The sequence below is a fragment of the Myotis daubentonii genome, chromosome 9 (genome assembly GCF_963259705.1).
Source record: "Myotis daubentonii chromosome 9, mMyoDau2.1, whole genome shotgun sequence".
NCBI classification, from domain to species: Eukaryota; Metazoa; Chordata; class Mammalia; order Chiroptera; family Vespertilionidae; genus Myotis; species Myotis daubentonii.
The window spans coordinates 41,368,524-41,394,985 of NC_081848.1; the positions used below are offsets into that span (position 1 = coordinate 41,368,524).

Sequence of the window (26,462 nt, forward strand, 5' to 3'; positions counted from 1 at the left end):
TAAAAGTACAGAAAGAGAAAACACAATTTTTTTCTTAGTGTTTAGGCTGCTCTTCAAATATCAGTCTCAAAAACACTTTCTTCAACAGCAGAGCACACTGTCATGATGGTTCAGTCTTTATATAATCATGCCAAACGTGTATGCATTAGATATAAAAACAAATCCAGACCCACCCGTACCACTATTAATCTCCAAAGCTTAGGTCCTCACAATTCTTATAAAATTATTATCCATGAATGTGTCTAAAATTTTCGTGAGTGAATTTAAAAACTACTTAGTTTGACAAAATTATAATAGATGAGAGGCAGTATGGTATGCGATGGGGAAAACCCTGCAAAACATTACATTTGTAATCATTAGAAGTGGACTTGATGCTGGTTCCACCACTTAGTAGCTCAAGGCTTAGTGAGAAGCATTATCAAAAGAAAAAGACTGTTTCATATGAAAATATCAAGAATTAAAGGATTCAAACCAAAGTATAAAAAATAGAACTAAATATCAGAACCTTATATAATCAAACTACCACCACTGGAACTATTTGTGCTTTGCTAGTTACCCATTCTGAGCTGAAAGGTATACCTTTAAAGAAGACTTACATTTGTTACCTCTTTAGCTTCCGTTTTGGTTTCTTTGTTGGTATCTTGGTTTTTAGAAGCAGCTTTAGAGGCAAACATTCCCATAATTCCTTTAGGTTGGTGGGAAATCTGTTTGGAAGTAGGTGGGCCATGACCATTGGTGGTCAACTCACTATTGGCTTGTGTCTCACTGGATATCTGAAGATTTGACTGGTCAAATTTTTCAGAAGATGAGGTTTCAGCAGAAGCTCTAGGAATTGCAGCTGCACACTGTATGGCACTAAACCTGAGACAGAATGTTAAATTAATGTCAATATCGAACCTTACTTTCAAACTCTTGCTTCTTCAATGTAATAGTTTTTAAGCCTAACACTATTAAAGGAGAAAATTTCAGAACTAGAATGAATTTTAGAAATTATTTTCTGCAAAGCACTCATTCGGATAAGTATTAGAGAGAAGCCAGTGACTTGTCTTAGATTATATATCTAGCTAGTAACAAGACTAGGCTTGGAATCAAAAGTAGGATAGGGGAGGATTTCAGATCTTGCTCCTCAGCATGTTGTCAATTTGGTTCAAATAAATTCTTATAAAAATCCAAACAAAACAAAAACCCTAGGATATGGAATCTATTATACCACATTAAATATTCTTGTTTTGAAAAAAGCATCCTAATTCTAAATAGTAAGAATATACCAACCAATAATAAAATATTAGTAATTTCACCATACTTGGGAAACCAAATAATCCTTTTTTTTTAATATTTTAATATTTACTCCATGTCATCCTAAAGGGCTAGACATGCAATCAATACTAATTAAAAATTAAGAACTCTAAATATTAACACATTTCCTGGCAACTCTCCTGGCCAGAGTGGATCATGATTAAAACATGTAAGAAGGCCCTAGTCGGTTTGGTTCAGTAGATAGAGCATCAGCCTGCAGACTGAAGGGTCCCAGATTTGATTCCTGTCAAAGGCACATGCCAGAGTTGCGGGCTCGATCCCCAGTAGGGGGCGTGCAGGAAGCAGCCAATCAATGATTCTCTCATCATTGATGTTTCTATCTCTCTCCATCTCCCTTCCTCTCTGAAACCAATCTATACTAATAATAGAGAGATATGCAAATTGTCTGGGACGCCGTCACAGTAACAGTAATAACCAAACAACAGGCTGCATGGGGCAAGGCCAGCAGGAGGGTTAGTGAGGGATGACCAAATGACTGAACAGTAGGCTAAGTGTTGTGACCAGGCCAGCAGGGGGGCATTTGGGGGCGGCCAGCTGGCAGAGGGGGCAGTTAACACATTGTTTGCGGGTAGTTTTTATCGCGCGCTAACAGATGGCGCGGGCCATTTTTGCTAATTTTTTGCGCAAATGGCAACGTTCAGTAAAATTACAATAACTTTAGTTTATGTATTTATACGTTACCCACATTCTACTGCTAGTCTATAAAAAACGTATTAATACGCGTCCCGCGCTCTACTACCAGTCAACGTAAAACGTATAAGTAAAACGTATAAATACGTTTTCCCGCATACAATGTGTTAAGAGCTTAAATAAGAGGTGGTTAGGGGCGATTAGGCTGGCGGGGGGGCGGGGAGGGGCACAGTTAGAGGCTATCAGGCAGGCAGACAGGTGAGCAGTTAGGAGCTAGCAATCCCAGATTGTGAGAGGGATCCCAGATTGGAGACGGTGCAGGCTGGGCTGAGGGGATTCCCCCCCACCCCACCCCGCACGAATTTCATGCACCGGGCTTCTAGTAAAAATATATTAAGAAACAAACAAAACAAAAAACATGGAAGAAGCACCCTGCCCACATCATTCAGTTGGTTGGAACATCATCCCGATTCACTAACGTGGGGGTTTGATCTCTGGTCAGGGCACATATAAGAAGCAACCACAACCAATGAATGCATCAATAGATGGAATAACAAATACCCCCTTCCTCTCTCTCTCTAAAATTAATCAATAAAATTTTTAAAAAATAAAACATGGAAGAAGCTGGGAAAACAGCCATTGCTTCCTATAACCTGTGGTCCGTAACAATCATTTGTTAATAATTTCTAATAATACCAACTAACAGCACCAGAAAAGTATGTCCAAAACCAAGTGAAGAAATTTGGAACTGTTTGAATAGGTATTAAAGGGAACATTCATTGTAGACATGCCTGTTTCACACAAATCCATAATGTAATATTCCACATTGTGAATGGATAACTGACCTAGCCTTCTCAAATGGCTATCCTTGAAAAGCAAAGTTCCCCAACTTTTCCTAACAAAGAACATTTTATTTCCCAGTCTTTTGCTTATTGCGGGTATGTAAGAGCTCCTTGAAGTTAGGGAAATGTACCATTCATCATCTGTATTTCAGGTACTCAGAATAAGACCTGGCATATAAAAGTGTCAGGAAATATATACTGAAAGAAAGATTATTTAAGCCACTGAAAGTGAGGCTTCTGGCTTCTCTCCCGTCTTCACCTCAACTTGGGGTGGGAGAAGATGGAGGTTAAACTATGTGGTGAAAGCAATTATCTTAGAGATCAACCAGGCACAAATTCAAGATTAACTGCTAGAATAACTGGCCTAAGGAAAAAAAAAAAAAAACAACCCCTGATAAATCATTTAATTTCAAAAGTAACTTCAGATTGAACAGCCCCAAAGCTAGAATTTACAGTTCCAAAAATCTTCCACTGATTTATTGTGGTCCACATTAGAAAACCCTACATTAACACAAATATTTTGTGCATCAGAATTATGAACAGACGGAAATCATTTCCTTTCACCCACAACTCTACATCTCTGGCCTTGCAGTGCTTCCATGTACAAGGAAAAGAGCAATGTTTTATTTCACCGTCAACATCTAAAGTTGGCCCCAAGACAACTCTTTCTCCATTTGGTCTACATTCCACACCTTAGGGTCAGGACCAGGAATTGGCAATGAGGAAGAGACCAAACTAAGCTGGGAACTTGTCCGAAGAGAGAAGAATCTGCTCAATCCTAAAATTTCAACTTTCTTCCTGTCACAGCACTTCTTAAAAACACATGAAACAATGAGTCAGATCTCAGTTGGCCCATAATTCTCAGGACCAAATACTAAACTTCTTTATTGGAGAGAAATTCTTCACATTTTTACCAAAGCTACTTCAAGTATTTAAGTAAAGTTTCATTAAAGTGCTTGCTATTACCACATTTCTACTTGCCATATTTATTTTAGAGGTCCCTGTGCAATTTTTTTGAACCTTTGAGTCACCTTTATTCTTGTTTGCTTACTTGCTAGATACAACAGAAGAAATAATTTTTAGAGCTTGACATACCATGGCTGGATTTTAATAGACTATTTTTGAAATCTAGTATAATTTACATAAATGTATCAGGTATTATTTCCTATAATCTTTCCCTAGAAGACAAAGACTTATAAATTATTACTCTTCGGTTATATAATTATATTTAACACATATATGTATGCCTATTACACTGAAGGTTCTAAACTAAAGGAAAAAAACTAATGTTTAGCATTAGTTCATTCAACAATTATTTATTGAACGCTTATCATCTGCCAGGCACCATTATGGGTAGAGAGTGGTTAACAAAATAGACACGATCCTTATTTTCATAGACCTTACAGAAATTGTGTTTGGCAATTCTATATCTATTTGACCTCTATCAGTTATCTCATCTCCCTAGTATTTTCAACCATTTCCTCTTTTATGGCTCTTTCCTAACAATACAAGTTCAAGGAACTCTCAACTTTAAAACTGTGTATGTCTTCCCTTAGTCTCAGTTCCTCCTTAGCTACCTCCCTCTTTCTCCCCCATTTTATAGTCATATTTTCTAGAAAGAGTTATCTATATTAACTCAGCTGACCAAAATCTGGTCACTCCACTGAAAATGCTATTTCCAAGACTATCACTATATCCAATGGACATTTTTCAGTTCCTATTTTACTTAGCTTCTCATCAGGGTTTGAAATTATCAACCAGTTCCTCCTTGAAACTCTTTCAGAATTCTACATTCTCTTGTAATTTTCCTCTTGTCTCTAGCTGCTCCCTCTCAGGCCCCCTTTTTTCTGAGAATCCTTTAAAAATGGCTATCACTTAAACAATGCTTACCATGTGCCAGGCACAGTACTAAGCATTGCACACACATTAATTCATTTAATGCTCTACAGCCCTGACAGCTTGGTTAGCTTCATTTTGCTGATGAGGAAACTGAAGCACAGAGAGGTTAATTTGCCCAAGGACCTAGAGTTTTATGATCTAGAGTTTTACTTTCTGTCTTTCTTCCATTCTATACATTCTCTCTGTATGACTATGTCTACCCAATTAATTACCTATTTTCTTTGATTCCAAAATCTGTATCTTCATCCCAGATAATCAGAATATTAAATTAAGCAGGCACTGGGCCATATTCACTCTATAGAGTGTAGCATGTTGTAGGTACACATCCGATCTTTGTTGTATGAATTTAAGTTATCCTTCTTAGCATCTATCAAAGTAGTAGGCATTCAACATCTATCTGGGGAACTGACCTGAACCCTCAATATAACCCCACAAAGTAGGCGTTACATATCTAATTTAAAGATGAAGAAACCAAATCTCAAAGTGTTTAAATAATTTGTCCAAAGCCATGGAGGAGTACTAAGCAGCAAAGCCACGACCAACGCTCAGGACCACCAATTCTCAAAACCCACGTGCATTATAGTCCATCACTTCCCTGTGCTATCAAGGATATCAAAGATGAACAAGATCAATACTGACTATGGAGGATCAAATGCTCTTGGATGGAAGGTGGGGGGATATCAAATTAGGAATAGTTTTTTGAAGGAAAACATTTGAACTGGTTCTTAAGAGATGGGCAGAATTTAGACCAGTAGAGACTAGGGTAAAGGAGTAATGAGGGGGCACAACAAACATTTCTGGTGACAGTGACAGGATAAATACATGAGAAATAGATTTATGGGGAGTCCACTGGGGTTTTCAATATGGGTTGTGGCTGCTATTTTTCACCTTATGATGTACTAATAAAACCAGGCATGTGTCTTACTGCAAGATAAATGGAGTTTTACTAGACCTGGCATTCACTCTTAAGAGGCAGCCACTGTGTAAACATCTTACAAAATCAATTCGTAAAGAAGCCCACAAGGAACATTAAGGAGCTCACTTGCTGCAGTTCTGCAAGTTGCTTTTAAGGATGTCATAGTCGGTATTGAACAGAGGCCCACTGTCCTTTAGCATGGCTTTCTGGATGCTGTACACATGGACGCTGGCAGTCACAGCTAGCTTGGACTTCACTGCTACAAGTCAACAGGAAAAGCAGTCTGTTAACACACAACCTTCATAGCATGTGGGGACTTTAACAAGAAACCCTTCTGCATTAAAACCATTTACAACCTGTGGTGGTCCAAAAAGCTCTAAAAGGCCAAATAGCCACATACTGGTATACAGTATAACATCACCTCTTCTGCTCCAACAGGGACGTTATGTATGACAAGGTAGGTGGTGGTGAGTCAGTTCTAAGCACAGCACCTGTGAGGGTATCACTCATCCAGTGGACACTTAGTAAATACTAGTGAATGATTGATGATGACTGTGATTCTTTTTTTTCCAGTCAGGCAAGATTCTTACACTCTAGCATATAATGAGAAAGCAACTCTATAACAAATACTACTAACCAGGTGAGTATGCAAAGGAAAACACAAATGAACATCAGAGGAACAAACTTTAGGTTCCATAAAGGAAAGGACTATGCCTAACTTGTTCCAAGTCTCTAGTGACTAGCCCAGAGCTTGACAGAGAGTATGCACTCACTATGTATTGGTTATCAACTGAATGAATCTTGCTTTGCCTACCAATGTGGGAACTCAGAAAGAAAAAAGTAGACAACTCCACCCTCCTGAATACATCATATTAATTTGTAATAAAACAACCCCACCAGCAGGAGTCTTTCTTTATAAAGTATAATTCTGTAGCCCTGGCTGGTTTGGCTCAGTGGTTGGAGGATCAGCCCGTGGACCCAAGGGTTCAATTCCAGATCAAGGGCATGTACCTCTGTTGTGGGTTCCCTCTCCACCCCCCCCCCCCCCCGATCTGGGTTCATGCGGGAGGCAACCAATCAATGTGTCTCTCTCACATCAATGTTTCTTTTTCTCTCTCTTTTTCCCTCCTTCCCTACCTTCCTCCACCCTCCTTTCCTCCCTCCCTCCTCCTTCACCCTCCCTTTCACTCTCTCTAAAAATCAACTGAAAAAATATTCTTGAGTAAAGATTTTTAAAAAAATAATTTTTTTAAAAAGGACAATAATGCAGGTTTTGTCTTGAGGCATAAGTCCAAGATCATGTGGAGCCCACTGCCTGTTATACAATTCTTCTGAATTGAGTTTTTAAAAAATAGAACAATAGCAGTTTGAAACCAATAGACAAATTTAATTTAGAAATTATATTGTCTTTCTGACTTTAGAAAAGATTCTTTTTTTTTATCTCTTTTTCTATCTAAAAAAAACTGTTACAGAACACAACACATTTAGAGAATACTATCTTTTTACAGTTGATTAGATGCTCCATATGGTATTCATGATAGGTTTTTGTATGTCTGTCACGAGTTTTGAAATCCTGTGATTAAAGTGCTTTATAAATGTTAGCAGCTATTGACTTTAAAAATGGGAAGTTAGGCAGACGTAGTATATTTCAATGTTTCAGAAACTACTTATAAAAAGCATATACAGATTTTCAGTTAAATAGCTAACTATGTTGTATGTAAATGTTAGGGGCAGATTTTTTTTTTTTTTAGTGTACCTACATTGATGCCATAAAAGTAAAATCTGCTGAATTGCTAACTTACCTTCCAATTTATCTTCTCTCACTACTGCAACCTTGTGGCACTGTAAGGAAATAACACTTCATTAATGTTAAGTGCAACTTGCGATTTTAAAGTTTCCTAGCCAATAATTCAATTGCGTTTGGATGTAAAATTAGGAACATTAAGTACCCCTGAAAATATGTTACAGTTTAATAGTTATACTCATTTTTAACTTGCTTATATTAAAACTTCTCAGTGAGGTTAAGTGATAGAATATAAATATCAATACAATTTTTTAAAAACCCACAGCATCTCAAATCAGTGCAAAGAAAAGAGGACTTTTTAATAGATAATGTAATGAGAATTACTGTTTAGTCACATGGAACTCAATAAAAATTGGACATGTTTCTCAAACCATAGAACAATAAATTCTTAATGAATCTGAGATCTAAATATAAAGAATGAAACCAGCCCTAGCCGGTTTGGCTCAGTGGATAGAGCGATGGCTTGCAGACTAAAGGGTCCCAGGTTTGATTCCGTTCAGGGCATGTACTTCAGTTGCAGGCTCCTCCCCGGCCCGGGCCCTGGTCGGGGCACGTTCCAGAGGCAACTAATCGATGTGTTTCTCTCACATCAATATTTCTCTGTGTCTTTCCCTCTCTTCCACTCTCTCTAAAAACAATCAACGGAAAATATCGTTGGGTGAGGATTAAAAACAACAAACAAACAAAAAAAAGAATGAAACCATATAAGCACTAAAAGAAAATGTGGGTGAATTCTTCGATAAACTAATATGATCTGAAAATGGAGAAGTTTCCTAACTGTAATTCAAAAATAATAAAAATAATCCATAAAAATTGACAACCAACTTTGAGATGACAAAAAATAAAAAATAAAAACTTTAACCAAAGTACAAAGACAAATGATAAAGTAGAAAAAAAAATCCGCAAGTTACATCACAAAGGGAATAGAGAGCTTCTAAAATAGAGAAAACAAAGACTAGCAATCCTTTAAAAAATGAGCAAGATGTATGAACAGACAGTTCACAGAAAAAGAAATGCAAATAACCCTGAAACATATGACAAGTGCTGTGTGGAAACAGGCATTCACGTAACATTGCTGCTGGGAATGGAGAGGTATTTGGCAATACCCAACGAAGTACATAAACATCCTACTTCTAGGAATGTAACCTTTAAACACACTGGCAAAAATATAGAGAACACATATATGCTGAACTATTCACTGCGGCACTATTTGTAATAGCCAAAGATTATAAATAACTCAAATAACTGTCAATAAGTGACAGCTGAATAAACTAAGGAATATCTACTAGAGGCCCAGTGCACGAAATTCATGCACGGGTAGGGTCCCTAGTGGCCGCCTGCCGCCACTGCCACCAGCCCTGCTCCTTGGTTGAACTCCCGGTTGAGGGGACAATTTGCATATTGGTCTTTTATTATATAGGATGTAGGATCATGTGGCTGTAAAAACAATGCAGAATATTTCTGTAACTACTATGGAGTAATGCTCAGGATCTACTATTAAGTAGAAGTAAAAAAAGCAAAGTGCAAAAATAGAATGTAATGTATAAAAATTATCTAAAAAGGGGGGTTATATGAATATAACTAGTTGGTGGTTTAACTACAGAGGAATTATTTCAAGACTGATTATCTCTAGTAGGATACAGCCTACAGACAAAAACAACTGCAAAGAAGTGAAACCATTTTCAGTAATTGTATTGTTTCTAAAAATATTGGTTTTGCTTTTCTAAATCTTATATATTTGGCTAAAGCAGACACATATTTATGTTAATGTAGGAACCACCAAAATTCACATCATAAAAGAGCAATATAAAATCAAATAGCCTTTTTTTAAAAAATGTAATTGTAAATCTGAACAAAACAGGCATTCTTAAAAATGTCGTATTCTGCAAAGCTGTATAATAAAAATTACAGAGCTTAAGAGAAAAAGAGCATTAGGAACTAACCACTCAAACCTATGCAACTTTGTATTAAGAGCCCTAAAAGTAATAATTTCTACCCTCAGGAAAAAACTTGGACAACCCAGAGAGCTCAGTGTGGCTATATGCTGCTTCATGGGATATTGAAAATGCATAAAAACAACTCAGTGGAAATGCCAGCTTGCAGGTGCTAAAACAACGCACACCACAGTAGAGCTCCAATTCAGTTGGTTCCTATTAAAAGGAGGGCACAGGAGTAAGTTGAGTATTCACAAACCCAGAGTCTGGCTGAGGCTAAGCCCCCTTGCTTTTTAGCACTTAAAGAAAAAGGGAAAACATGGCTAGTTATTGAGAGCAAGTTCTTCTTTATAGAAAAATTCCAGCCAATAGCATGCAGAAAGAATGACAGAAGTAGAGCACCACCATTTTGTGAATTAATGATCTAGGCCAGTGGTCGGCAAACTTATTAGTCAACAGAACCAAATATCAACAGTACAATGATTGAAATTTCTTTTGAGAGCCAAATTTTTTAAACTTAAACTATATAGGTAGGTACATTGCTATTAACTTAATTAGGGTACTCCTAAGCTGGCCTTTGCTAAAAACATCCTCAATCTGATTGAGGTACGTTCGCTGAGGTCGACCCCTCCCAACTCCCCCATTCACACTCGTCTTATATACTTGTTTCGTCTATCTCCTTTCCAAAAACCGACTTCTGCGCATGGGCCACGAAGTTTCAATTGCACTGTACGCACCCGCCCGCACGTGATATTTTGTGAAAGAGCCACACTCAAGGGGCCAAAGAGCCGCATGTGGCTCGCGAGCCGCGGTTTGCCAACCACTGATCTAGGCAACAATAAAAATCAATCTCAGCTAAAATCATTAGATGAAAAAAGCTAGTAGGGAATTTCATAAAGGATGGACCAAGCTGACAACCTCTAACAACACAAAAAGAACCAACCAAATGTCCCATTGAAATGTGCAAATAGTTCTTTAGGAGACTCTCTGGGGTGAGATTAGAGGGAGGCTTTTACTTTCTATGTATTGTTAAACATTTCTTACAAGAATTACGATCACTGGAAAAATAAAAAGTCTAGTATTGTTAAAAGTCCATACAAAGTCTCTAATGTATCTTTTCTTTCTAGAAACACTTAAAACTTAAAGAAGAAATTAAAGAGAACAAAACTTGAAATTATGCTTAATAGTCTGCCTTCCCATAAGAGGCCTCTCTTTAAGGAAAAAAACACGGGTAACATCATCCAGACTTGGTCAGTCATCCTAAGGGTCCCCAGAGCTGCCCTGTGGGGCTGTGAGGAGGGTGAGTATAGGGCTTCAAAATCCTCACAATCACTTCAACTGTGGCAATTCTACTCTCAGTATGTTTTTTATATTAGGATTCTAAAGACTTCATTTGAAAGCATTCTACTGCTTAAAAACATATTGGCAGAACTTAAATTTAAAAATAAAAGGCCTTTATAAGCAAGCCACAGCATAGAAGTTTTTAACTGATATCAGTTACACATCACTTTGAAAAATGGTCTCAAAAAAATGCACTGAGGAACACAATCTAAATGCACTTTAAGGGTTTTCCCAGGCATCTCCTGAATCCCAAAGACCATGCAAAGTTCCCAATTTAAGAACCTCTGCTTAAGTGGCTTAGAATAAAAATCTACAACTTGATCTTAAAACATAAATTCTTAACCTTAAGTCCTGCTCCAGAAGATATATAAGCACTTACAATTTTATGAATTCTTTCAGATTCTCAAAAATAAATAAATAAATAAATAATCAATGGCCAAAAAAATAAAACCCACTGCTTTAAAGAAACACAATGATTCCCAGGTAAAGAACTGACTATTACTAGACTGAAGGCTGCCTTAAGAAAGACAGGAGAGAGCTAGATAACCCTGGAAAGAAAGGGAAAGGAGACAGCCAAATGCAAACTCTGGCAATCCTATCTAATAAAAGACAAAAAGGGTAATTGACCGTACCTTGGCTACGCTTCCCACTGGCTAATCAGGATGATATGCAAATTAACCACAAGCAAAGATGGTGGTTAATTTGCACACATAGGCTCCAAGCAGTGGAGCGAAGCCAAACGTACCCGAAGCCACTGAGCAGCGAGGCCTCACGCCCCCGGGATCAGCGGAGCCACGAGGCCTCAAGCCCCGGGATCAGCGGAGCCACGAGGCCTCATGGCCCCGGGATCAGAGGAGCCATGAAGCCTGACGGCTGGGGGGCGGGGGGCGGGGGGCGGCTCTGGCCGGAGCCCAGCCAGAGCAAAGGCCTGGGTCCCGGGTACCAGAGGAAAACTGGTGCCAGCAGCCAAGGGAAGGGAAGGCCTATTGCACGAATCTCTTCGTGCAACAGGCCTCTAGTATCTATATAAGAGCCATACAAAGAGAGAACTCTGGTGCCAGTTTTATTTCTGAGAGTAAATGAACCAGGTCTGCTTAATTTTGTGTTCAGGCCTATAATGACATCTGATTCTCCACTTGCAAATATCTTGATTATCACCTGGCTTGCCAACTAACTTACCAACAAGGAAAGAAATTTGCTGGTCAGAGAATATAAGGATTTGATCCCCCAACAATTTTGTTTCTCCTTGTAAATCACTAAATTGCCATTCTAGTCTTATAGCTCATGTGCTTGGGACTCAGTCAGTATTTTGAGAAATCAAGCTTCTTAACGTACGAGTCTGAAGGAAAGTCAAAGGGAAGAGGAACACATATATTAGTGGATCTCTGAGGAGCCCTGGTCCTTGGGCTACGTTCTGTAGGGCTGATGGTAGTGGAAAAAGCAAAAAGAACCTTCAGTTAGGAGGTTAGGGGAAGTGAGAACAGAAACAATGTGCCTTAGAGGAAGCCAGAGAGGAGGAATTATCAAATTTCCCAAGGATCAGTCTGGTGCAGAAGGAACAAGTTATTGCAGCAGAGCTTCCAAGTCATGGGTGTAGCAGAATGATCCCTTTGCCCCTCGGAGGGACATGGAAGTAGCTAAGAGAAAGTCAGTAGACCTGAGAAAGTTTTGTGGTCAGGATGATGAAAATGCAGCAGTGACCTGAGCTGATGGGTGACCAGGCCAGAAGACATGAATGAGAATAAAGATGTTCCCAACCCACCCCTCTGCGTTCTTAGCCCCATCCTTCAGCCACTTAGACATAAGCCTACTGAAATGAATGATCAAATTAATATCAATTTCATTTAAAAAATAATAAAATTATACTTTCTGAACACCTGCGTGTGACTTGATATTTGAACAGGATGGAAACTAACCATCATTTTCCCTAATACATCTTCAAGAGGAAGACAGAGAAGTAGCAGTAGCAGTCTCCTAATGTCTTGCTGCCGAGGAAAATTGCTAATAATGTTATAGTCTCTGCATCACAGCCAAGATATTACCAAAACTTCTCAGAGTTTTAAGTTTAGTCTAAAATTCAAAACAATCACCTACAGGTAGCTTTCTAAAACTTCTATAATACTAAATCTTGTGTTCCCCTTCCCCCAACTCCATGTTATTTGACAGTTGATAGCTCAAACATATTTAAGCTCATTGTAAGATTCTGAGAACTTACCAAATGTCCATTCTGAACAAGACTGCCAGACACTAAGTAGGTGACATGCAGTTGGGCTCCTGAATTTTCCTTTCGCTTCCTTTCAACATAATCATACAGCATCCTGTTCCAAACAAAAGGCACAATAAAGCCATTAGCAAGAGTTTTTTACCTCATCAACTTTTAATTTGTGACTTGCAAGTTAGGTATATTAAATCTGACAGTTCATCAAATTTTCTAGAGAATTTTCGCTCAGTTTATGGACCCAGAGTTAGACTGGGGTCACTTACTGAATTGGCACAGTGACCCAGTTCATAACTGAAATAAAAGAAATCTAGTATTAGGCCCAGAGAGAGTGAACCTGCAATAAAACAGTAACATATAATGAATAGAACACTCAACCAAGAATAAGTTCAGTCACTATGTGATTCTGGATAAGTTAATTTTTCTAGGCCTCTTAATATCCTGAGGTATAAACAGGAGGGTACTAGATAGATTAGTGACTCTTTTCCCTGGGACTCATTGGCCATCTATAACCCTCCACCCCTCAAATTGGGAGGTAAAATGTGTTTTTATGCAGGGAGACAGTTCAGGGTTCTCAAAAGTTTCTCAAAAGGGTTCCAAAACATCAAGAACCACTAAGTAAATGATCACAAATGTCCAGCTTTGAAATCCCAGTGTTATAATCACTCAGATTCAATGCTGTTTCAGAGCTGCAGAATGAACAGCCTACTCCCACCGCCCAGTGCTCTGAGTATCCATTAAACCGAGGCTGTCAAACACCTGATATAGAAATAATGTTGCTTTCGGTAACATCCCTAAATTCATTTTATCCTTATGATCCAGCAAGTTTCAGAGGTTGGCTCCCCTCAATAACTCACAGATTAACAAAAACAACAAAAGAGATATATCATTTCTATCTTTTATTTCAAGAAATATATACAGAGTCTCTATGATATGTCAGACTTCTGCCAAGAACAGCTAGAAACTCAAACTCAAAAATTCCAAGGGAAACTCAACCCTACACAGTTGACCACTCTCTTCTTGAAGCATCTGCTCTCTTAGCTTCCATGATCCTGTGCCCCAATGAGTCCCCTGCTACCCAACCCTCTAATTGCCCTGCTCCATTTCCTGCACAGACTTGATTACCTCCTCCTTGTCCATAATAGTCAGAGCTCTGTCTTTAACTATCTTTTCACTCTGCATATTAGTGACCAAGCATCTGGGTTTGCCTGGATTTGAGAGGTTTCCTGAGGCATGGACTTCTGGTGCTAAAATCAACAGTCCTGGGCCAACCAGGATGGTTGGTCTATTTCATTCATCCCCATGGCTTCACTAATTCCTGACAACAACATCTGCCTAAGCCACCCAAGCCAGAAATCTGGGAGTCATTATCCTTCACTTCTCCCTTCCAGTGAGTTGCCAAATCTAGTCAGTTCTCCTTCCCAAGTAATACTTGATTCCATGCCCTTTAAATCTCTTGACTGGACTATTTCAATTCCAAGTGTCAATTCTGCACCCCCACCCCTTCATTATCCACAAGGCTGCCACAGGAAAATGCAAATCAAGTTATTAGGTCAACAAAACTTTACTGAGTGGCCAGTTCCTGTTCTATGCCTTAGGGCAGGGGTCCTCAAACTTTTTAAACAGGGGGCCAGTTCACTGTCCCTCAGACCGTTGGAGGACTGGACTATAGTTAAAAAAAAAACACACACAAAAAAAACTATGAACAAATTCCTATGCACACTGCACATATCTTATTTTGAAGTAAAAAAACAAAACGGGAACAAATACAATATATGTATTTGCATGTGGCCCGTGGGCCGTAGTTTGAGGACCCCTGCCTTAGGGAGAGAGCAATAACAAAGCAAAGTTCCTTTTAGACCTTACACTGCAGAAAAGAGAGACAAACGAGTAAGTGAATGTATGTTGAACGGTAGCAAATCTATAGAGGGGAAAGTAAGAATAAGAGTGCCTGAGAAGAACTTTTGCTGTTTTATGTAAGGTGATTAGGAAAGGCCTCATGAGCAGAGCCCTGCAGGAAGGGAGGAAGCCACCCCTGTGGATATCTTGGGGAACAATGTCCCAGGCAGAGAGAGCAGCGTATGCAAAGGTTCTGAGGCAAGAATGTAGGCAAGGTCGGAAGAACAGAAAGGAGGCAAGTGTGCTGACACAGAATAAGGAAGAATAGTGGTGGCAGAGACAGCCCAGTGCCAGGGCTTTGTGGCCCTGTGTAGAACTGGAAGCAAGGAAGTCGTCAGAAGGCTTAGAGCAGAAATACTATGACCTCACTTTTAAGAAGGGTCCACTCTGACTAGGTGTGTAAAATACACTGCTGATGGGTAAGAAGGAAGCAGGGAGACTAGTCAGGAGGCTACTGCAGTAACCCAGGCTAGAGATGACGGTGGCTCAGATGAGGGTGGTCACAATGGAAATAGTAAATTAGTGGAAAAATTCTGGGAGAACATAAAGGGAAAAACAACAGTATTTCCTGATGGGTATAAGAGAAAAAGGAGTTATGAATGATTGAACTAACCAGCTCAAAGAATAAAGTTATCATTCACAGGGATAGAGAAAAGCAGAAGTAGGCGTTGGAGGCAGAAATCAGGAGTTAGCTTTTGGGGCTTGGTAAGTCTGAGACGCCAGTTAGTCATTAAGTGATGTTGAAAAGTAGTTGGTATTCTTGTCTTTAGTATTATACTTTCGTCAAAATTTTTCAGTAGCTCTCCATCCCCTAAGGATCAACTCCAACTCCCCAGTAATGACATGTAAGACGCTTCTTGTTCTGGACCCCCGTATCTCTCACATTCACACTATTTTCAGTCTTACTGAGGCAGGATAAGGAGCTAGGTAGATTCCTTGGCAAGTGGAGTGGGTAAACTGAGGCAGATAGCTGAACAAACTGGCCAAGCAATTTATAGCCAGATACAGAAGGTCACCTCCCTAGGGATAACATTTAGGCCTCAGTTGTGTTTCAGCTCCCAGCCCAGAAAAGCAGCAAAACCAGGTGGACGACACCAGGACCAACTGTAATGACTAACAACTGCCTGCCCTGGCACTGACCAGTCAGGAGGACCGTGACCCTGGTAAAGCACACCTGGAAAACTAGTGAATGTTCTACTAAAACCCTCCCCTGAGACCTCTCCTAAGATTCCTGCCTACAAGAGAGAGAGAAAAACCCCCAAGACAACGGACCCAGCTCATGCTTTCCCTTTAGGGAGCACCCCCTCCCCTTCCCCTTCCTCCTCTTCCTCCCCAAGAGGCACGCATCTCCTAAACTCTAAGGGTCCCCAAGAGACTTGCAACCAGGGGAGCAATGGGAAACGGCAGTTTGTCCTGGGCTAACCCCCTGAACCTGTCTCCAAAGCCCCCTTTTCTCTGACTTCCCAGTGAGCTAAAGCAGCCCAGCCTGGGCTCTCGGGTCGCGTTCCCTATGCTAAGATCTTCCTTAATTCACTGTTGTCAGCTTTAATAAATGTACCCTCATAGTCACCTGGACTCATGTTGTGAAATTTTTATCGCACAAAGTCAAGAACCCACACACTACGGGCTGGCCCTAGGCAGGCAGACATGTTCAGGGCCAGTCCCCTGTCCCGTAACATCATGAAACATTCTGCAGTTCCCTTTGCTCCTTTGTATTCCCTTTCTTCTGCCTGGAATGCTCTGCCCAGACCTCATCTACCTAACTCCTTACACAGACAGCAGATCAGTTATCACCTCCTATGTGAAGCCTTCCCTAAAACCACAGGCCAGCAGGACACCTGCCACCTAAGCTCTAGCAGAGTCCATCCCATATCTGTTATTAGAGCACGCACCACGCTGTTTTCTAACTGCTTATATATCTGCCATCCCTAGTAGGCTATAAGCTCACTAAGGACAAAACTGTACCATATTTAGCATTTTTATTGATCGCTCTGTCTTGTTCTCTTTAGTGTTTCCTTCCATGAATTAGGGAAAATAAGGTAACACAAATTCATGAACATTTTCGTTTACTTATGCTAGTTAGGACCATGCTAATAGAAGAAATAATAGGCAGGTACCATGCCCAAGATGCTCTCAAGCTTGCTGACTAAATCTTTTATCTACAAGTCTATCATCACAGACATCCTCTAAGTATTTATCTCTCCAAAAAAACTCCGGATCTTTTATATTAACAGGGAGGTCAAAACTGCACAAACTCTTTTTGAAAAATGTCATTCTGCATGCCTTCTCTAAAACATGTTTATCTCATTTGATCACACAAAACATTTTACCAATAAAATATGCAAAATATTCTTAAATATGAATGAAAATATATATGAATTCTTATAAGATGCCCTTCCTACAGATATGATTAACTATATCGTCTCATTTTAATTTATTAATTTTCCCTCCAGATCAGATCCACCCATAATTTTTACCAGGACAAATACAGTGTATAGGGATACTGCCTTCCCTAACCCAATTTAATTCCTTCACAGTATTTTTACAACTTGAAATTATCTTGTATAAATCAATGATGGGAAAGGCCTTGTCTATCAGGTTTGCTGTTTTATGACAGAGCCTAAAATAATACTAAATATATAGTAAGAACTGAAAAAAATACTTCTTTAATAAATCAAGCAAATCAATACCAATCAGGCCCAATTACTGCCCTCAGTGCCAGCAATGATACTTTACATGCTTCCACTATAGAAAAAGCCAATAGTAGAAAGACAAATATTGTATGATTTCACTCATATGTGGAATCTAATGAACCAAATAAAATAACAAGCAAAACAGAAACAGACTTATAGATACAAAGAATAGACTGACAGCTCAGAGAGGAGGGGAGTTGAGGGTTAGGTGAAAAAACTGAAGGGATTAAGCAAAAAACAAAACACAAAAACCACAAAAAAATTAAAGACACAGACAACAGTATGATGATTACCAGGGGGAAAGGGGGAGGTAGTAGAGGATAAAGGGGGTGGATAATGGTGATCGGAGACTTGACTTTGGGTGGGGAACACACAAAACAATGTACACCTGAAACCTATATAATTTTATTAATCGATGTAACTCCAATAAATTCAATAAAAATTTTAAAAATAAAATGAGAATATTTCAAATGTTAAAAATAAATAAGTGAATAAATACTTATACCATCTCTTGTATAAAAGGCCCATGGCCATCACGCCATCATGACCAAATGAGCAGCGGCTCTCGCCGCGGGGCAGAGCGCGAGCTACTAGCAGCGGAGGGCTACTAGTGGTGGAGGCCGGGGCAGCCAGCTGAGGCAAGCAGAAACGAGCTATTCGCACACGATTTTGTGCACTGGGCCTCTAGTAGGTAAAATAAGAAAAGGTGACAGGACACTCAAGTCTCAATTTTCTCAACTGTTCAGAGATTGATAACACCCATTACATTGGATTGCTAACAAGATTATGTGAGATAAATGTTTGTGAAAATATCTACCATAGTACTTAGTATTCAACAAATATTCATTAGTACCTATTATGTGCCAAGCACTAAAGGTACAATGTGACATACTGTTTTTTCCGAAAATGTCTGCAACAATGTCACCCATCCCACATGCTCTTCTATGTCCACCCAGAAAGAGGTGGACTCCATCCCCTCCTCTTGAATCTGGGAGGACTAGTGACTCATTTAAACCAAAAGAATAAAGTAGACATGAAACTGCATAACTTTTGAGGCAGACAGCGTCTGCCTTGTGCTGGAACACTAGCTTTTAAAGTCCCAGGTTGCTGTGTAAGAAGTCCGACTACCCAGAGACACCATACTCTGATGAAAGCCTGGACCATCCTAAACAGACCACATGCGATGTCTGGTCAACAGCCTCAGCCAAAGGCCAGCATCAACCGTAGGCATAAAGAAGCCTACAGATGACAGGGCTCCAGACACTGGGGATTCTCAGCTGAGGCACCAGACACCATGGAGCAGAGATAAGTTATTCTCACTGTACACCACCTAACTTGAAAATGATAGTCTTATTGTGAGGACTGAGGGACTTTTAACATATTAACAAGCACCTGGTACACAGATACCTTAAATATAGTGATAATTATTGGTGTAAGAACTAAAACTACAAAACTCTTTGAATAAAACAGAAGTAAATCTTCTTGACCTTGTGTTAGGTAAAGCTTTCTTAGACACTATAGAAAAGCACAAGCAACAGAAAGAAAATAATATATTGGACTTCTTCAACAATAAAAACTTTTGTGATTCAAAGGACACCATCAACAAAGTACAAAGACAAGAATGGAAGAAATTTTTTGCAAATCATGTATCTGATCAGGGTCTAGTGTCCAGAAAATATAAAAAACTCTTATAATTCAACAATAAAAAAGACAAATAACCCAATGAAAAAACGGGCAAAGGATCAGAATAAATATTTCTCCAAAGAGATACAAATGGCTAAGAACATGAAAAGATGATCAGCACCATTTGTCATTAGGGAATTGCAAATCAAAACCATGATACCACTTCACACCCATTAGGATAGCTAAGATTAAAAAAAGACAGATAATCAAGAGTTGAAAAGAATATGGAGAAATTGGAACCCTCAAACATTGTTGGTGGGATTATTAAATAGCATAACCACTTTGAAAACAATTAGTTCTTCAAAATGTTAAATATAAATTTGTCATCTGATCCAGGAATTCCAATCCTCAGTATATACCCAAGAGAACTGAGAATGCATGTCTCCACAAAAACTTGTACTCAAATGTTTATGGTAGCATTATTTGTAACACCCAAATGTGGAAACAGCCTAAATGCACATCATCTGATGAATGGATAAACAAAATATGGTTCATCCATATGTTCTGGGTTGAATTGTGTTCCCCCAAAAAGATATGTTGACCTCCTATTCACCAGTACCTCAAAATGTGACCTTACTTGGAAAAGGGATCTTCCCACATATAATCAATTAAGATGAGGTCATACTAGAGGAGGGTGGTATCCTTATAAATTGGCCATGTGAATATACAAACACACAGGGACAACAAATGCCATGTGACAATAAAGGCAGAGATGGGGTCATGCAGCCGAGAATGCTAAAGATTGCTGGCAGGCGACCAAAAGCTAGAAAGAGACAAGGAAGGATCTTCTCTACAGGTTTCAGAGGGAGTGTGGCCCTGCTGACATCTTAATTTTGGAATTCTAGCCTCCAGGACTGTGGGACAACATAATTCTGTGATTTTAAACCACCAAGTTTGTAGTACTTTTGTTATAGCAGCCCTAAGAAACCAGTAACACCATATAATAGAATAATTCAGCCATAAAAAGGAATGAAGTACAGCAGGTCTTCAACTAAGGTCATTTAATTATCATACTGATGACATACTGTAGGAACTTAACTCTTGTTTATTATATCATTTAGCCTATGGTGAATCTGGTTTCATTAGAAGCCATTTCAGATGATGTTAAGTGAGGACTTATTGTCCTGATATGCTACATCATGGTCAAACCTTGAAAGCATTATGCTATGTGAAAGAAACCAAGCATAAAGTTTATATACTACATGATTTCATTTATATGAAATGCAAATAAGCAAATCTACAGGCAGAAATATATATCAGTAGTTGCCTAAGGCTGGGGGAAGAGGAGGCAGGCAAAATTGCAGGGAAATGGTGAGTGAATGCTAAATGGATACAGGATTCCTCTTGGAGCTGATGAAAATGTTTTAAAATTAATTGTACAACTCTTTGGATATACTAAAAGCCACTAAATTATACATTTTCAGTGGGTGAATTGTATAGCATGTGAATTCTCAATAACGTTTGTGTGTGCTTTTTAAAAAAAATACAAAATAGGGAAAAACCAAGATGGCGGCATAGGTAAACACCGGAAATTGCTGCCTCCCACAACAAATTCAAAAATACAACTGAAAGACAAAACGGACATCATCCAGAACCACAGGAAAGCTGGCTGAGTGGAAATTCTACAACTAGAAGGAAAGAGAAAAGCACACTGAGACTCAGAGAAGGTGTGGAAGTGCAGAGGTACGGAGGCGTACGTGGCAAGGGCTGGCAACTGAGGACGCGACTGTCTTTTTGAATCAGGAGGGAGTCACAAGCCCCAAACTGCTCTGAACTCCAGTTCCGGGTGAGTCTCTGGGGACCCAGACTCATACAGGGAGAAACTGGACTGTCTGACAGTGGGCAGAACTCGGAACTCGCGGGCGGCTTTCTCTCAGAGGTGTTTGCAGCGATTACCAGGACACTGAGACGTGGGGCCCCTTAGGGCATGGCTGTAAATCAGCCATAGCTGCTTGCTCCGCCCTGTTGATTCCCTGAGACCCCTCCCCACCCAAGCTGCAGCAGAGCTTTTGCATATGAATGCCCTGGCCTTTGCAATCTGAAAATTACCTAACAAACTGCAGTTGGGCCAGACAGACCCAGAACTTCCAAGAGAAGGCCCAAGGCCCCACAGCAGCTTGCATTGCTTCACAGCTGGGCCTCATTTGGGCACCTCCAAACCCCAAACAAGGAAGGGGAATCTGCAGATTTCCTCGTAGCTCCTGCTGGGTAGCCTCAGGCAGAGGCTAAATTAGCACCTCCTTAGATCCAAGAGCCAGTGTACCCAGTGGTCAGAGTGGGGCCATCCAGATTACAACTCCTCAGATCCATAAGGGACACACTCAGGGGGCAGACTCAGTGAGCACCAAAGCTCCACTGAAGCAAGTCTTGCCTCATAAGGGTGTCTTCAGCACAGAAGTTCTCCCACCATAGACACAGCTGATTCTCACAGCCAATTGGCCTGGAGGTCAATTCCTCCCAGTGATAACTACAACAATCAAGGCTTAACTACAAGACTGTGCACAAAGCCCACAAAGGGGTGCACCAAGAGTGTCCTCCTCAGGTAAGTGAGGAGGCTGAGCCACTGGGCCCTATAGGACACCTAGCACACAAAGCCACTCTACCAACACAGGGAAGCATAAAAAATGCAGAGACAAAGAAACAGGTCACAAATGACAGAAATGGAGGAAAGCAAACGACTAGATATAGAGTTCAAAACCACACTTTGAAGATTTTTCAAGAACTTTCTAGAAACCGCCGATAAATTTAGTAAGGTCCTCAAAAAGACTGGTGAGACCGCCGATAAATGTAGTGAGACACTCAAGAAATCTAGTGAGACCCTCAAGGTTATGAAAAAGGACCAACTAGAAATTAAGCATACACTGACTGAAAGAAAGAATATTATACAGACTCCCAACAGCAGACTAGAGGATCCCAAGAAGCAAGTCAAAGATTTGAAATACGAAGAAGCAAAAAACACCCAACCGGAAAAGCAAAATGAAAAAAGAATCAAAAAATATGAAGATAGTGTAAGAGCCTCTGGGACAGCTTCAAGCCTACCAACATCCGAATTATGGGGGTGCCAGAAGAAGAGAGAGAGCAAGATATTGAAAACCTATTTGAAGAAATAATGACAGAAAACTTCCCCTACCTGGTCAAAGAAATAGACTTAAAAGTCCAGGAAGCGCAGAGAACCCCAAACAAAAGGAATCCAAAGAGGACCACACCAAGACACATCATAATTAAAATGCCAAGAGCAAAAGACAAAGAGAGAATCTTAAAAGCAGCAAGAGAAAGACAGTCAGTTACCTACAAGGGAATACCCATATGACTGTCAGCTGATTTCTCAACAGAAACTTTGCAGGCCAGAAGGGATTGGCAAGAAATATTCAAAGTGATGAATGCCAAGAATCTACAACCAAGATTACTTTATCCAGCAAAGCTATCATTCAGAATTGAATGTCAGATAAAGAGCTTCACAGATAAGGAAAAGCTAAAGGAGTTCATCACCACCAAACCAGTATTATATGAAATGCTGAAAGGTATCCTTTAAGAAGAGGAAGAAGAAGAAAAAGGTAAAGATACAAATTATTAACAACAAATACACATCTATCAACAAGTGAATCTAAAAATCAAGTGAATAAATAATCTGATGAACAGAATAAACTGGTGATTATAATAGAATCAGGGGCATAGAAAGGGAGTGGACTGACTATTCTTGGGGGGGAAAGGGGTGTGGGGGATGTGGGAAGAGACTGGACAAAAATTGTGCACCTATGGATGGGGGGGGTGAGGGCGGAGGGTGGGGGCGGGGAACCGGGTGGAGGGGAGCTATGGGGGGAAAAAAGAAACAACTGTAATAATCTGAACAATAAAGATTTAATTTAAAAAATACAAAATAAATATATATGACAGAGAGTTGGGGCGGGGGGGAATACCTGAAATACAGCATCAGGGGAGAGCTGTTCCAAGAAGTAATATGTGAAATGTGACCTGAAACCTGAAGGATGATGGCAACTGGGAGAAGAGCATTCCAGACAGAGGGAACGGTGTCCATGTCCTAGGGCAAGGATGGTGAATCTATGACACGCATGTCATAGGTGACACGCGAACTCATTTTTTTGGTTGATTTTTCGTTGTTAAATGCCATTTAAATATATAAAATAAATATCAAAAATATAAATCTTTGTTTTACTATGGTTGCAAATATCAAAAAATTTCTATATGTGGCACGGCACCAGAGTTAAGTTAGGGTTTTTCAAAATGCTGACACGCCAAGCTCAAAAGGTTCGCCATCACTGTCCTAGGGTGAGAATGGGCTTGGCATTTTTGAGCAGAAAGGCAAATATGGCTAGAGTATGAGATGTAGAGAGTGGTGTGGAATGAAGTGGGTCATAGACAACATCTGCACATTTGCAGGTCAAAAAATTTTGAAGTTAATTCAAAAGCTTGCTTTCTTCCTTTTCAGCAAGGAAAGGTGATACAGCAAAATTCAAGAAGGGCAATGCTCTGTGCCACTCTAAACATTTCTGTTCTAGTTTCCCTTACAAGGTTCTCCCCCGTCTTAAACTGTCATACAGCTTGTGTCAAACACCTGTTGACCTCATTCTGGAGGTATTTCAATAACACCTAAGAAGCATGTGTGAAATTGTAATGAAGATGTAAGATAACAGATATAAATCTGAGATGTAAACAGAATTCGCTAGCCCATTTAATAAATCTAAAATAATGAAGTGACATTAACCAGAGAGCAAGACTACAAATAAATTCAGTAAATTTATTACTACACATTTGTATACAAGTATACCTATCTCCTAAATAGACAAAAGTAGTAAAAACAGTATTCTTTCCCATTTTCCAGGGAAAAAAATAGTTTTGACCTAGACTCTAGGTCAGTGGTCGGCAAACTCATTAGTCAACAGAGCCAAATATCAACAGTACTACGATTGAAATTTCTTTTGAAAGCCAAATTTTTTAAACTTAAACTATATAGGTAGGTACATTGTTATTAACTTAATTAGGGTACTCCTAAGGCTTTGGAAGAGCCACACTCAAGGGGCCAAAGAGCCGCATGTGGCTCTCGAGCCGCAGTTTGCCGACCACGGACCTAGAGGCTATCAACAAAGCAAAGTAACAAACAAACAAACAAAAAACTCCAACATGATGAAAATTAGTAGTTAACTGGACTTACTGTTTGGCCTGGTTAACATGAACTCCTAGTGTATAGCTCAGCCATTTGTATGTCACCTGCAAAAAGAAAAAATTTTTCAGAGCGCTAAAGGCTCTTAAAGATTCCTAGTCTTAGATGATTATGCCTTATCAATTGTAATTAATGCCACCCCAGTTTGGCCCAGAACCATCCATCTGGGCAGGAAGGACTGAGATGTTTATCTTACCAATACTAGGAAGTTTGTTTCACAGACCAATTAACGCAAAGGATATAAAAAGAAAGGCTATACATCAAGGAAAAAGCTCTCATTTTCCTCGTGCTCCTTGCTTTATGAAGGCCTTTTCCATCTTCTGTCCTTTCTGAGGACCACCGCCGAAAACTCTACTAAAACTCACCCAGAAGCTAGATTACTTTGAAGTGCATGGCTCGGAAAAACTCCTAAGGACAGCTGCAGCCTTACAAACATACATTAAAGGGCACAGGTGGTGCAGGGGTCAGGGAGTGAAGGAGGCAGATGAATACTGTGTCAGAGGTTCGATTGGAAACTCCTGGCTGCAGGACTAGCTCTTCCCTCCACCCTTCCTTGATCCCTCCTGTTACTCTGCTCTCAAGGTCTCCCAAGTTCTAAATGCTGAGTTCCCAATAATGGCAAGTGTCACGCAGGTGAGGCAAAGGCAGTGTAAGGCATGAGAAAGCATTAGCCCAGTGGTTCTCAACCTTCCTAAAGCCGCCACCCTTTAATACAGTTCCTCATGTTGTGGTGACCCCCAGCCATAAAATTATTTCCGTTGCTACTTCATAACTGTAATGTTGCTACTGTTATGAATCGTAATGTAAATATCTGATATGCAGGATGTATTTTCATTGTTACAAACTGAACATAATTAAAGCATAGTGATTAATCACAAAAACCATATATAATTATATACGTGTTTTCCGATGGTCTTAGGCGACCCCTGTGAATGGGTCGTTCGACCCGCCAAAGGGGTCGCGACCCACAGGTTGAGAACCGCTGCATTAGCCAAAGACAGACCTGGATTGGGAAGCTGCCCATTCTTTCTGAACCACGAAGAAAGGAGTTATGGGGCCCCTCTGTCTGCTTCAGCTGCCTTTCCTACCGACCTCCGGGTGGGCCACTGCAAGTAAGTGCAATGACGCGCCTCCACAGGTGATGATCTGCAGGGCATTCACATACACTGTCTCCCTGGCTCTCTACGCCTCCCTGGGAGGCAGGTCACGCCGGTATCAACACCGAATTTCCAGTAAGAGGAAGCCGACTGTCCGAAGGTTACACGGCTTACCACCCAGACCGGTTACAGCTTCCTCAGCTGTAGACGTGGGGCTTCACGCGCCCACCCCTTCTCAGGCAGGTGTGGGGACGCCTTAGGGATGGTACCTGCCAGTGCCCCTCCCGCCGCGGCCCCTCGGCGGTGCCCGGGGCGCAGCACGACCCCGAGGGGCGAGGACTCGCGGGCGCGCCACCGCACCTCTCCCGCGAGCTCTCGCTCGCCTCGGGGCACCACCAGGCAGGGGGACTCGTCTCCCCCGTTCCGCCCCCACGAGGCCACACGCACAGGGGCCAGGGACCCCGCCACCCTCGCTGGGCCCAGGACCCCAGGCGCACGCCCGCGTCCCCCAGGCCTAGCTGCTCACGATCTTGTTCTGGTCCGTGACGAACTCGTCTATATTTTCCAGGTAAAGCTGGTCCGCCATGGTCTGAGCTCCGCAAGCCGCCACAACCGCAGCTCCCGCCGGCGGGAAACGTCTTTCCTCCCACCCGGATCCCGGGTCGTTTCCCACGGCAACCGCGGCGACGCGCTACGGCGGCCGGCCGAGGGTCAAACTAGTCTAGGGGGCGGTGCAGGCGACGTAGGCGCGGCCCGTGGGAGCGGGCGGGGGAGAGGAGCTCAGAAAACGGGCGTGGTCCGCTGGGTCGGTGTGTGGAGCCCGGATTTCCAGTCTCACCTCGGCCGCTTCGTGACGGAGCCAGGGCAAAACACCTGACCTCTAGGAGCCACAGCCTCTCTACCTACAAATTGGCAAAATAATCCTTGACCTTTCATATCTTTATTAAACAAGTATTTGTCGAGTTACCTATTCTATTCCAGGCACTTCTTAGGCACTGGGTTTCAGAGCG

At 40.8% G+C, this 26,462-nt stretch overlaps 1 protein-coding gene across 5 annotated transcripts in view; it reads right to left on the reverse strand.

The window, feature by feature from the left end:
- POLD3 (DNA polymerase delta 3, accessory subunit) overlaps positions 1-26,151 on the reverse strand; it is a 59,063-nt gene extending 32,912 nt beyond the window's left edge. The window contains exons 1-6 of one of the 5 annotated variants that reach the window (XM_059708444.1): positions 25,979-26,149; positions 24,347-24,402; positions 12,899-13,001; positions 7,407-7,446; positions 5,731-5,863; positions 606-861 (exon numbers count right to left, since the gene is read on the reverse strand). In XM_059708444.1, coding sequence (XP_059564427.1) covers positions 606-861; positions 5,731-5,863; positions 7,407-7,446; positions 12,899-13,001; positions 24,347-24,402; positions 25,979-26,038 — 648 coding nt within the window. In that variant the 5' untranslated portion in view covers positions 26,039-26,149. Of the gene's footprint in view, positions 1-596; positions 862-5,730; positions 5,864-7,406; positions 7,447-12,898; positions 13,002-24,346; positions 24,403-25,978 lie in introns of all 5 variants that reach the window. The other 4 variants (XM_059708442.1, XM_059708447.1, XM_059708445.1 and 1 more) reach the window with 4 other exon arrangements.
- Between the last annotated feature and the right edge of the window lie 311 nt (positions 26,152-26,462).